General features: G+C 51.0%; 1 protein-coding gene across 3 annotated transcripts in view; it reads left to right on the forward strand.

Moving 5' to 3' along the window:
- Nucleotides 1-11,115: 11,115 nt before the first annotated feature.
- KRTCAP3 (keratinocyte associated protein 3) overlaps nt 11,116-13,928 on the forward strand; it is a 187,091-nt gene continuing 184,278 nt past the window's right edge. For 2 of the 3 annotated variants that reach the window (XM_069605471.1, XM_069605472.1), the window contains exon 1: nt 11,116-11,233. In XM_069605471.1, coding sequence (XP_069461572.1) covers nt 11,191-11,233 — 43 coding nt within the window. In that variant the 5' untranslated portion in view covers nt 11,116-11,190. Of the gene's footprint in view, nt 11,389-13,928 lie in introns of all 3 variants that reach the window. The other variant, XM_069605473.1, reaches the window with a different exon arrangement.

Below are 13,928 nucleotides of genomic sequence, written 5' to 3' on the forward strand. Positions count from 1 at the left end.
GGCCGATCTATAAGGTCCTACCCGCCTCCAGTAGCTACTACGGAAGGTCCGGAGTTCGAAGTCTCGGGCATTTGTGATTCCCGTTATCATCGCGGTCGACTGCAATATTTGATCCACTGGAAGGGTTACTCGGTGGCCGACCGTACGTGGGAACCAGCTTCAGCAGTCCACGCCCCCTTACTGGGTCGCCGTTTTCACAGGTATCATCCGGGCAAACCAGGAGGTGTTACCCTCGGAAGGAGGCATACTGTCACAGCTAGCTGGCACCGGCGTTCCCTGTGGCAACGCTGGAGATTGCGGGCACTCGCCGCTTTTCCCTCTTCCAAGATGGCCTCTCATCCTCTGGGTTACGGTGCAGTGTTTTCACGTTCGCAAGTCAGATGTCCTCTGACGTCATCTCGTTCTCTCATGGATTCCGGATATGGTCCAGCAGAGCCGAAGCCCAGAGCGTCGCTACTCTCTACAGACGCTACGTGAGTTTGCAACTAGGGGGTTACTATTCTATACCTCATACCTATACTTACCTTTCTTTTCTACTCTTTCCTACAGCCTTACCATTCTGCCTAGCCTTCCCGTTCCGCCGCCCACAGATAGTCCCCTCTTCCAGACAACATAGGTACTTACCCAATCAAGATATTGATTCCTCTTGTACCTAGTTCCTTCTCTCAACTCTCCTTCACTTATTTTCAATCAGGACTTCACCGAGGCACAGTGACCAGACCCGGTTGATCCCGCAATTCGTGAGGAGCTGCAGCCAGCGGAGACGCGACCGATCCAGCTTCTCATCCGTTCCAGCAGGGTTTTTTCCCCCAGGAGGGTTTCCCTGAGATCCCTTGCACACCCCTTCGGTTCCCTTTTAGGGAGGAGGGAGGTGTTAGGGTCCTCAGGGGACTCCCCAATTGCCTCGTAAATTGCTGCACGAGACAGGTTAGTGCAAAATCATTACACTAGGTCTCTGACCCAAACCTGGTTTTTGGCCAAGTGACCTGTGTGCTCTTTCAATTTCAAGTGGTATCTTTGGGTCCAAGTTAAGCATAGAGGTTAACACCTTTTCAAGAAAGGATATAGGGTTACCATGTTCAGCATTTTCAGGAAATCCAGTAATCCTTACATTATTGCGCCTTGAGAAATGTTGCTGCTCAGAGAGTTTAGAAGATAACCTTTCATTTACCATCTCCAGGTGTCTGATTTGATCTGCTAGCCGTATGATTTGGTCATCCACTGTTGTAAGGTGTTTCTCCACAGAAGCTACCTTTGTGGTAAGATCCAAGTAGCTCTCTTCTGAGGTAATCAGCTTAACCTTAGTATCAGCCATATCAGCCGACATTTTGGTGAGCAAATCCAAAATCTTGTCATCTCTTGCTTCTCCTCCTTTTTGTCTTTTGGCAGGTTGAACAGTCTCAATAATATATGAATCTTCAGCCATAATGATGATGGATAGTACTGCAGCAGTTGGCACAGGAGCTCAGGACCTAAGCAGCCATTCCTGAAGCTAGCAGTTCTAGAATCTTGACATAGAATTCTAACATCTACATATAGGTTGCAACAAGATCTCTGAAGATCTACGTATATGTGTACCAGTCGCCAGTGGATGAACACACCTAATTGGCACAGGAAAATGTTTCCACTTCTGAAAAACACATGCTCAATCTGAGAATTATAACGTCCACCAAAGCAAATATGGACTAACCAATGCCTGCTTCTCTCCCTTTACATTGCTAAGTCATTCACATTCACGCCTTGGAAATTGTTCTGAAAGCATTCTCTGTAAATCATGCCATTCCTGTACACACCTGCGTGACACTGGACCATACATTTAATCTCAGTGAAACCTATCACCAAGAGCCAGAAAATAACAACCCCCTTATCCCTGCCTCTCATTAACTAACTCACTACTAAAATCTTGCATCCATCTCCCTCACACCCCACAGACAGCTTCCTAGTTTAGTCTAGTGTATTTAAAAGATCTACACCCTATCCACCACCTTTCAACAACCATGCTGTTGATGTTTGCACTCCACAATCCAGAGGCTGCCCATATGGCTAACGTGCCCGGTCGGTACCAACCACAAAAAGCACAGATGTTCATATGAACACACAGGTAACGAGTACTTCACATCAACACCAAAGGTTTCTGTATCTGACTTCTGTAAGGAAGGCATGGTATCAAAGCAACACAGACACAAGTGATCACAGTTCAAGGGTGTTTATTAAATTGTAAAATGGGTGAGATAAACGCCTAATCTAAACCTAAATCTTAGATGGGATAAAGCTACAACCATCAAATAATAATAACAATACTGTCCAAGTGGAGTCTAGTAAAAATAAAAAGGGCCTATACTAACAAACCGATTGCCATTCCTTATTGCTATGTTACGAAATAGTGTGGGATAATGTTCATAAGAAAAGAAAGAAGTGTTCACAAAATGATAAGTCAAGATGTTATGTCCGGGGTCTCCCTTCCCCACGTTTTTAGCACAGGACAAGGCGGGCCTTGTGAGCACAGCACGCTCCTGGGCTTTTCCAGCATGAGGTTATAGTTCAATATCAGGAACTTCTGTGTCCAAGTCTCTTTCACGCAAAGTGTCTTGCTTCAGAGGGGGTGAAGGATCCCAAACAACAAAACAAAAAGTTCCTTATCTTTATCTTCACGTCGGGTGATTATGGTTCACCCTTGGATCCCCCTCAGACGGGCCCCGATCCTTCTCTCAAGCATCAGCCTCCCTCAAAACACTGCCAATTTAAACATAGACTTCTGAAGGGCGATCTCGTCTCGCTGGGTCACTCTGTTTACCTATGTCAAGAGCAGGCTTCACAAAATCATAGTTTGCGCCCAGCTCAGGGGAACGCTGTGCAAACGCCAGTTTCACAATTCCTTCAGTCGGGTTCACACTTTCCACAGTTCACAATTTCTAAATCTCATCAGAAAGCGGGGTTCCCTTCTCCTAGCTTTCTCTTGGCATCCCTCTATCGGGTTTACATTTGCCACAGTTCATGTTTCAACAAGAAGTCATTCTAGACACCTTAGGTCCTTCCCTTTACCTAAGTTTGGGTCTCAGCCCCCAGTCAGGCTTTCTCTAAAGCCCCCAGTCGGGCTTTCTCTAAAGCCCCCAGTCGGGCTTCGCACAGTTCATTCACCACAATGTTCTGGGGTATGTTAGGGTTTGCTCCAATTTGCAGGCATCCCTCAGTCGGGTTCATGTTTTTGCCTCAATGTGTCAAAGACTTTCGACTGTACAAGGGTTTTTGGTTTGACCCTCGTATGACCACTCTGACACCTTACGCCAGCCTCCCATAAGGCCTCCTAGCCCTTTATTGTTTCTCCCGGTTCGGGAGAGGGGCACCAGCCAGAGACCTTCAAAAGAGTGCCCACGTGGCGCCGGACCACTCTATCTCTGGTGGCAGTTTCTCTTACAAAGGTTCCCTGGGGTTTCCCTCTGCTGAGCTCGGACCTTTCTCATAAAGTTCACAGGGGTCTCCCTCTGCCGGGCTTGGACCCTTCTCACAAAGTTCACAGTCTTCAAAAAGTATGTTTTTGGACTCCCAGTTCCAGAATGCACTTGTGACAATTTTGCTCCCACTTCAAAGCTCCCAGAGGGAGCCACAAGGGGGGTGTTTCACTAAGATCAGGGTCTTACCTCCTGCCCCTCGTGTACCCAAGTTCACCTACCTGGCCCCAGGGGAGGAGTTCTGCTACAGGTACCACCAGGCAACCCCAACTGCCCCTGGTCTTGCCTTCTGGAAGTACAGCTCTCCTCCACGCTGCAGTCTCCTCTCAAATACCAGGGCCAATGTTTGGGCGGTTTTCTTCTCCTCCAGGTCTTCCAGGACTTCTGTAGCTCACTAGGGCTCTCTCCTTCTCTCTGGCACCTTCCAGCATCCCCAACTCGCTCCGAGTGTGATTTCCAGCCTTGTCTTTTATACTTCCTGGGAGTTTTAACTAGCACCAGGTGTGAGTCTTCGTTAGCGGGAAAGGGGGGAGTCTGTTGTCTGTGTCTGTAGTTCCCTGTTGGTAATCCTTATCCTCCCAATCTCTCTCCTCATCGTCCCAGTGGTTTTAGGGAAAAACAGTGTGGACGGATTGTGGGAGTTGTCGTTTTTCCGAAGAATACTGGAACAACCATGTGTGTTTCCATCAGGGTGAAAGGGGTAACTGTAGTGTTGTGTACAAATGGGTTGTTGTAGAGTACGGGGTGACATATGTACTTTCCTTCTCTCAGTTCTCCCATGCTTCGCTTCCAGTTTGGCATCTGTTGGGATTGGCAGGGGGTCACTGTATGGGTTCTGAAATGATGTATGGTGACTGAGGGAAGGTCGGTAGGGGGTTGTTAATCCATTGTCCCTCATGGTGAGTTGTCTGTAGCAAAGTGTCCGTGTTGGGAAGGGGGGGTTGTGTTCCTAAATGTCCTACCGTGCAGGATGGGAAAAAAGGTGCCACAAGGAAGCGGATACCGCGTTTTATCTGGGGTATTCCCCTGAAAGTAACCCCGGTATCCCCTACCCAGGTGATCCAGGGTTGGGATCCGAGAGCGCCATCCCTCCCCTGCCCACTTGAATAGGGTATTCTTGGGGTCTTCGTGGGAGAACACCCTTAGGTTCTGACACTTCCTGCTAGCCATCTAACACACCCTGCCCTTCTTTCTTACAGAGCCATGCACAGAGAGGCCAACATTATTGGCAAAAGGGTGCTATATAACACTACTTTAAATTGCATTACACATGTAGCTAGATTACAAGCACCCTGATGCAATAAGATATGAGCCTAAAAGCAGGAATGGTTGATTATTTAATAATTGGCATTGAACAGCTTGAGACCCAACACCCAGAGACTTTTTTTTTTGCATAGTCCCCAACATGCAGGACATTTACACAACAAACAGCCGCTGAGCCCTTCAGAGGAAAAGGACAAATGTTTTAGTTTAAGATATTAGTCTTGCACCATCTATAAACTGAAACTACAGTAGTAGAGTACAGATAGGGAGAAATGGCAAATAAGTAGAGACACAAAGCGTGTATGTGTTGTTTGGTCATTTGCCCACCCATTGACTAGTCATGCTAATCCCTATGGTCCTTCCCACCCAGTTCCTGCCCCTCCCTGCTCTGTTTTTTAAAAGCAGTCTTCTGGGAGATAATGACTTACCTGGAGCTGTACATCCACTACTGGTGTAATAAAAAGGCCTTAACGAGGTCTGCCTTCAGCCACTCGATTTATAAGCACTATGTGTGTCCTTCACTGAAGTCCTGTTAAATCAAGCATTGGCAAACCCAGCAGTTTTGGCTTGTGTAAACGTATTAGGTATTTTCCAGGCACTACTATGAGATGCCAAGGTACTCGCCCCAGTTGCCAAAATGACACATTCCAATCTTTAGGTGCTTATGCAGTCCTATTTTTTCTATGCATTGTGGGATTTGAAGTTCAATTTGTCCCATTATAAAACTCGGACTACAAGCCCCAGAATGAAAAGACAAAACCAGGACTGGCTAAGCACGTACAGATCGGACTGGGTCATGTTGGCAACCATGATTTTTTGCACCTGCTGTTAGGCCCGGACTGGGCCTGTGAAAGGAGGACAGACACACCGAGTGGAAGGTAACTCTTTCTTTATTCAAATACATACATGGACTGCCTTGCTTCTATTCCCTTCCCCTTTTATAACGTCCCTGCTCCCGTGACGTGTTCCCACGTGGTACAGGCTTCACCTCTTAAAGGGGACGCGGTCCCTGTAGCGGTGTTGGACCGTAACATCACCCCCGGACAAAATGTCTTTGCGTCCGGATCAACATTCCTCAACTAATCGCGCGGGCTTCTTTATGGCCCGCTGTGGTCGAGCGCTGGTACCTTCATGAGGATCTTCTTCTGGTCTCTCCGTTCTCTTGGTCCGTGGTCGGGGGAAGAACTGAGGAGGCGTCCACAACGTGTCTCGCGCATCCACCGACATCATCTCAGGATCTGTGGGTTGAGGTTCTTCACGGCTGGTCGTTGGTGCCAGCTTGAACTTTGAGCAGTTCCTTGTCGTCTCTCTTTCTTCGTTTCCAGCGGTCACCATTGTTCCTTTCACAGCGGTGACTTGGAGCGTTTGAGGAGAGAATCGGGAGTCACTCTTTCTCGCCGTTGGCTGTTGGACTAAGACTTCGTCTCCTACTTGGAAGTCCTTCTGCTGAGCTCTCCGCCTTTCATTGGTTTGGGTGCAAGCTCGTTCTTTTCTCTGTGTGTCTCTCTCTATGAGTTGCATGTCGGGGTCCGGTCTGTTCATCGGGTGCTGAATGATCCTCGTGCGAACTTGGTATTTTACCATCAGTTCCGCTGGCGTCTTGTTTGTCGCTTCATGCGGCGTGTTCCTGTAGTCTCGGAGCATTCTGCACAGGGCTTGGTGGAGATCCACGTTTTCAAGCTTTGCTCTTTGTACTGTCTTTTTAATCGATGACATGAACCGCTCTGCCATTCCATTTGCTTGGGGCCAGAGGGGTGTTATTTTCTGGTGCTTAAACCCCAAATGTTTCGCCAACTTCGAGAAGTCATGACTACAGAAGGGGGGTCCATTATCAGATTTGATCACGTCCGGTATACCCCACTCGCTCACTACTTCATCAAAGATTGCCGCTACGTGTGCAAATGCTGTGGATGGTGATCTTTTGACGATGGGGAATCGTGAGTGTTCATCGATGAATAGGAGTAAATATTCTCCTGTTTCGAGGGGCCCGTAGAAGTCTACTGCGAGTTTTTCCCATGGGCGCTCTGGGATGTGTGTTATTTGTAGGGGTGCAGGTGCTTCTTCTCTGGCTGTGCATTGGCAGGCCATGCAACTTCTCACCCATCGGTCGACTAAGGCGTCGAGATAGGGGAACCATACGTGTCGTCGCAGTTGGCGCTTGGTGTTGTCTGCGCCCCTGTGGCCTTCATGTGCCGTCCTGATGATTTCAGCTCTCAAGGCCGATGGGACTATTATTCTGCACCCTCTGAGAAGTATGGCGCCGTCGTGTACGGCTAGCTCTGAGTGGATCCTTGCAATCCTTTCCACTTCGTCTTGATTTGCTCCTGGGTGTGACGATAGTGCTCTCTTGTAGTCTTTCCATTTGTTGTGTTCAGTGAGTTCAATCGCCAGTGCCATGGATGGGTCTGCTGCTGTTGCAAGCGCTACCGTCTCGAGTGACATCGCCGGAGGTAGTGCGTTGTTAGTGACGTAGTTTATGTATTCTACATCACCTTGTCTTGGCGTTGACGTCCCAGAGGGGTGTCTCGACAGATAGTCTGCTGGATTATGCTCACCCCCCGTTCGGTGAATGATGTGATAATCATACTCTTGTAGACGGATGCCCCACCGTTCTATCCTGGGGGGCATTTTTGTCCTTGGGTTTCCGAACAGCGACAGGAGGGCCTGGTGATCTGTGATGAGGGTGAACCGTTTCCCGATGACGAAGTTATGAAAGTGTTCACATGCCCATACTGCGGCCAGACTTTCCTTTTCCGTCTGGGAATATGCTGCCTCAGGGGGCGCGAGTGCTCTGCTGGCATACGCCACGATGTGTCGCGGGTGAGCGTCCTTGCCATTGGTCTGGGCAAGAATGGCCCCGAGACCTACCGGGCTCGCGTCGACCACGATTTCTGTGTGCCATTCTGGGTCGAAATAGGCCAGTTTCCGTGCCTCGGCCAAGGACAATTTTATGGAATCAAATGCTTCCTGGCACTCGGCGGTCCAGGCGAAGATCATGTCCTTTTGGAGCAGTTTCCGGAGGGGTTCCGTGATGGTGGCATAGTGGGGGATATATCGGGCGCAGTATCCGGCCATGCCCAGGAACGAGCGGACGTCGGCAATCTGTTTCGGAGCTTGCAGATCAAAGATGGTGGCCACTTTGTCGGGGTCCGGCGTCATCCCGTCAGCCGAGAAGATGTGACCGAAGAACTTTAACTTGCTTTTGCTGAATCTGCATTTCTCCACATTCAACGTGAGCCCTGCATCCTGAATGGCTTTGCACGTGGCTCGCAGGGCGGTGTCGTGCTCTTCTCGAGTGCGGCCGAACACTAGAATGTCATCGCTGTAGTTCAACGTGCCCTTGATTGGGCGTATGATCTGTCTGATGGCTTCGTGAAAAATTTCCGCCGCCGACGAAATGCCGAAATTTAGGCGTCTGTATCTGAATAGGCCATCATGGGTGGCAAACGTGGTGATTCCTCTGGATTCTGGGTGGAGTACCATTTGGTGGTAGCCTTGGTTCAAGTCCAATTTCGAGAAGAGGGTGGACTTATTCAGTTGCACTATCATATCTTCGATGCGTGGCCCGGGGTGTCTTTCGCGCTGAATTGCTGTATTGGCCACGCGCATGTCAACGCAGAGTCTCAGGCGCCCACCTTCTTTAGGTACTATGACCAGTGGGGATACCCACGGGGTCGGGCCCGTGGCAGGTTCAATTATGCCATCGGTCAGGAGTTGGTTGAGTTCTGCTGACACTGCCTCTTGCAGATGGAAGCCGACCCTTCTCGGGTGTTGAGGGACCGGTCGAATCGTGGGATCAATGTGGAGTTTCACCGGCGGACCTTTCAGTTGGCCCAGACCCTTGCAGATGAGAGGAAATTCTCTTTGGATGGTAGCACTCGACATCATTTCAGGTTTGGTGAGTGTCGAGGAGAGGAACAGTATTGCGTCCCTCGTTTCTGATGCCGGGTCGGTCGAGCGTATTCTGTCCCTTTCGCCGACATGTATGTCAATGAGTCCTAGGCATGACGCCGTCCTGTAGCTGAGTAGGCATCTGCCTTTGGTGGGGCTGCGAATGACATGTATGTCTGTCGTCGTGGACTGGTTGTCACGTATGAGCCGGCGGCTGAAAAATCCGATCGACTGTAGGGGGTTTGCAGCGCCCCATTGGTAGATCTTGGAGGCCGAAGGTGTCAGGGGCGGTCTATTGGTGATCTGGTTGAACTCTTTTTCGCCCATTATGTTGACGGTGGCTCCCGAGTCTATAAGGAAGCAGAACTGCTGGCCTTCTATGTCGACGGGTATTTTGGGAGCTTCACGTGCCTCGCTTTCGTCCATGATGAGATTCACGTATTCGTCGTGTGCATTCAGGTGAAATTGATCCAGTTCCTGTGGATATCCTTGTGAGTCCCCTTCATAATGAGAGAGATGATCCGGAGGTCCGTCATACTCGTCTCTGATGTGGGATACTTGCTCTTCGCCTTCATGCTCTTGCCCGTCGTCCACGGGATATCCTTCTTCGACCACTCTCACGTATCTCCGTGGGTTTTGGCCGTATGTGCGTGGTTGGTACGTCTGGAATGGGGGGTTCCTGACGGGCGCTTTGAATTGTGCGGCGATGGGGAACTTTTGCGTCGGAAATGGTCTGCCTTCTCTACAGACCGACTGGAAGTGTCCTTCCCTGCCACAGTTGCCACATCTCTGTGATATGGCGGGGCAGGCTCCTGCATGTGGGAAGGCCATGCCGCAGCGGTAGCATTGGCGTTGTGTCCTCGGCGTCATGGCGTAGTTGGGATTGGCGCCTTTGTCCCCTTGTCTGGTGTGTATCGCTGCGACGATTTCCGCCCTCTCCTGTCTCGTCGACGCTGTGTTCGAGATTTGGGTTGCCTGCTTCTCCACTCTCTCTAGAATTCTGGCCATCTGGCTCACTTCTTCTATGGAAATAGGCTTTTTTAGAAGTTGCTTTTTCAAGGTTTGAGACAGACATCCTTCGATGACTCTCAGCCGGATGGCTTCGTCAAGGGAGAAAGCTTCGAATTGACAATAGGCCCCTTTTATGCGTAGTCGGGTAATGAATTCGTCGACGGTTTCATCAACTCGCTGTGTACACAGGTTGAATATGTAACGTTCATAGTCCCTGTTCGGTTCAATGACCAACCTCCTGTTTATGGCCGCGATCAGTGTCGGAAAGTCAGCTTGTTCTGCGGGAGGAATGGTCTTGGTGAGGACTTTTATGTCGTTGCCCGCCAGATTTAGGAACATACTCCGCAGCCGAGGGGACTTGTCTTCCCCCGCTGCATCAATGAACGTGTTAAAGTCTTCAAGCCACTCAACCCACCGTGGGCCTTTGTCAGCCTGTGGCATCATCGAAAATGGGGGTGGCATGCGCCATGCCGTCGTTGCTGTGCCGCTTGCAGGGGCGTTCGGCGGCTGTTGGGCTTGAGGCCGCTGGGCTTGTGGCGAACTCATTTCGTGGCTGTAGGGCGCGGTCTGCGCGGTGCGGGTGCGTATTGGGCAAACCCACCTCTAGAGTCTCGCGGGCCTCGTACAGCACTCCTGCTCGGAGAGGGTGAAGGGCGGGCTCCGGATGATGTTCGGTGCCGTCTCGTGGCTGCTCGAGGTGTGGAATGTGCTAGGAGGCGTAGGCCTGGTAGTTCGCTGGAAAATCGAGCCGGTCGATGTGTAGAGGAGGAATCGGGCCTGGGATCAGGCGCGTGCTGGACAGCGTGGCCGGATGGCTCGCTGAAAATCAAGTCGCGGAGGTGCGATCGACGTGTACAGGAGGAGTCGGGCCTGGGATCAGGCACGTGCGCTGGGCCGGAAGGTGCCCGCGGCGCTGGATTGGAGCAGGACCGATAAGCCAAGGAGGAGGAGTCGGTGGTCTGGTAAGTCGCCTCGTCGCCAGATGTTAGGCCCGGACTGGGCCTGTGAAAGGAGGACAGACACACCGAGTGGAAGGTAACTCTTTCTTTATTCAAATACATACATGGACTGCCTTGCTTCTATTCCCTTCCCCTTTTATAACGTCCCTGCTCCCGTGACGTGTTCCCACGTGGTACAGGCTTCACCTCTTAAAGGGGACGCGGTCCCTGTAGCGGTGTTGGACCGTAACACCTGCCTTTCCCATGCCTACACAAAAGCCCAATTGCCAATTCTTATTTTTGTCTGCTGCAGCCGTTGATAAAAACAGCTGTGCGGTGTACTACAGCTACCTTAAAAATGAAACTATGCTTGAAAAAGTGTTTTTAAAAAAGTATGTGCACAAGGTCACTGGAGGGAGCGGGCACAACAATTTGCACCACTTGAAGAGTGAGCAGCTGGGCATGAAAGTCCTGCTGCTCCATAATATCCTGGCCCTGCCTTTGCGGTAAAGGCGGGGCGCGGGGCAATAGGGGTGAGACTAGAGTGGCATAGGGCAGGCAGCCTGAGGCAGGACCACGGATGAAGAAAAGTTCGCTGCCTGGCCCGAGCATGGCCGCCCCTCAGGACCCCTCTGCACATGCGCCGCAGCAGGTGTCAGGCTTGCCCCCGGGAGACAGCAGGTAACGTCGACGTAGACGCGCGGGGCGTGGCTAGGCGTGGCGCACAGGTACCGGGTGACGTCGGTGGGGGCGGGGCTTGCAGCCGGAGGTTAGGAGTCACGGAAGCATCCTAGCTGCCGCCGGAGGCCGCAAGATGGTGGCGCCGTGCGGGTTCGGTGAGTGGCTCTGGCCTGGGTGTGGGACCCGGTCATTCACATGATGTTACTCCCAGATTGCATTTAGTCCTCGTAGTAACTTTTTTTGTTGTTTAATTTTAGTGATCTTTTTGAGACTTTATACGGGTCATTCTTTGTGTGAAGTCACGCACCTTAGAGTGCCGGTGTCCACGAGTGAGAAGGTTATACAGCCCTGTTTTCCTGTTTTCCCCTTTGGTTTCTGGGACTTGTAGTTTTTCCTCCCCGCCCCATTCAGAATTTAACAAAAGTGTAATTCCCAGCATAAGCAGTTTATTTTCTATTTATTGAGTATGTATAGGGCGCACTGTACATCAATAAGTGTTTCTAGGCTCCACAAGTGAACATGGGGTGGTGGTGGGGGGTCCATAAGGGTTACATGTGATTATAACGAAAAAATAAGGAATTTTATCAGCCCCTAAACATGGGAGGGGTTTATGCTGAGCCGGCCTTGAGGGTGGCTGCGTGGGGTGCCCTGCCATTAGCCCCCTGCCACGCCAGCTTGGGTGCAGTCTTTCAAGCTCTTCCCTGAGCTGGTGTGGTGGGAGGTGTGGCAGGTGCTCTATCAAAATTAAATGCGTTCTGCACGTGGGCGTAGAGCACATTTAATAACAATAGGGAGTTGATCAGCACCTATTGAAAAATGTGCTGCACCCCATGACTAGGGGCGCACACTTGAGGGGAGGAGGTGTGCCAAATTTGTGTTGTGCTGCTCCGGGCACTGCAGCTGCTAAATCCAGCCCTGAGATTATGTCCAACCGGAAGGTCAGGGATGGCATCTGGGTTTGGGAAGTGCTGGTAGGGGGGTGCTGGTTAAGACTAATCGGGGAGGGCCTGGTGCTCTGTTAGGGTCATGAGTTAGGCTGCCAGTGAAGTGGTGGAGGGGGGCAATTCATGAGGGAGAGGGAAGGAGGTAGAGAATAGAGGGGTCTTGAGAAGCTTCTGGAACTTAAGGAGCTCTTGCTCAAGTCTGAGAGGGGCAGGCAGTTCCAGAGGGGAGGCACTTACTGAAGAGTGAGATCTACCATCCACTCTCTGCTTGGAGAAACGTCTGATCAGCAGAGAGTCAGAGCTAGAGGACCGAAGCGAGGTATTTAGGAAGAGAGTTGAATTTAGCGGGGTCCCAGACTCTAGAGGGTCATGTCACTGCTGCAGAGGGTCTTGCATTTGACCCCTGCAGCCAGTGGAGAGATGTGGTCCGTGGCCTTGAGGGCAACGATAAGCCTCCATCTTGTTCTGGATTCGTTGAAGGGGGCGATGAGTGGGAAGAGGCTGCTGCAGTTGTCCAGCCTAGCGAGAACCAGAGCTTTGGAGACATTGAGTTTCTGGGGGAAGGTAAGGAAGTGGAGAATGCCTCTGAGGAGGTGAAGCTGCAAGTGAGCCTTCTTTGCAAGGTCCGTGATATGAGAGGAGGCTAAGATAATGCCACGTTTTTTTGCCTCACTAGATAGTGGGGCGAGGGGACCCATTGATGGCAGCCAGAGAGTGGGAGCAAAGAAGGGAGCAGGGATCCCAGAGCCGATGAGAAGGATTTCCGTTTAATAGCATTAAGACTGATATTAGCTGTGCACTATGTCTGAATGACTATCAGACAATCAGAAAACAGAGGGGAGGAGGAGGCAAGCTTGAAGTAAAGCCGAGTGTCAGCAGAACACAAAGTGAGGAGAGGAGTAAAGTATGTGGGCCAAGGGGGCAAGGTACATGTTGAAAAGCCATGGCGATAGGCTAGAGCCCTGAGGGACGCCACAAGTAGAGAGTGAGGTGGAGGAAATGAAGGGGCTGAGTTGTACCTGGGAAGGCCGATTATAAAGTCAAACAATTCAGTGCGAGTGGCCATAATATGTGGCATTTATAACGTGCCTGTACACAAGAGTTTCTAAGTGCGACATGGGAAACTTGAAGGCAAGTCTGCCAAAATACAGGCTGACTCGTGAAAGCATCCCAGGGTCAATAGAAGCTTAATATTGCAGGATTCATGTTGGGTTATAAAGGCCTGCACTGCGTGGAATTGCAATTGCTGCAGCCATGTAGGAGCTGCTGATCTTGACAGAAGCAGCGTCCAGGGGCTGCTTTTGGCTCCTACAGCCAACTTCTGCCATAGACCTAGGCCTATCTCTGCCTGCTAGTGCTATGTGCTGTGCATAAAGCCGCCACAGGGGACACGTGGAGCGCATTCTGAAGCATCTTATGCCATAATGAATGGGCATGTCGTTGCAGCTTCCAGCGTCTGTGCGAGCTGCTCTCTGCAGTGTGCTCCTTGCCAGCTGGGTGCCAAATGCTCACGTGCTGCGCCAGTCTGCATTCCTGTCCCCCTAGTGGTGGTACTGGGGCACCATGGATTGCTGGGTGTGCAGTGTCTACCTTCTGTTTTTAGTGGGCGAGTTCTGAATAGTGTCTTAGAAACCTAAGCACCCCTGCCGACGTAGTAGGGGGGGGGTCCCGGAGCTGGCTTTATGGGATTCGGGCAATTGTGCCGGGGCTTGTTTTGAGGCCAGCTCCGAGGGCTCATCCCCCTTGCCTCT

This window comes from Ambystoma mexicanum, chromosome 4p (assembly GCF_040938575.1).
Source record: "Ambystoma mexicanum isolate Mex_15411 chromosome 4p, UKY_AmexF1_1, whole genome shotgun sequence".
Classification (NCBI taxonomy): Eukaryota; Metazoa; Chordata; class Amphibia; order Caudata; family Ambystomatidae; genus Ambystoma; species Ambystoma mexicanum.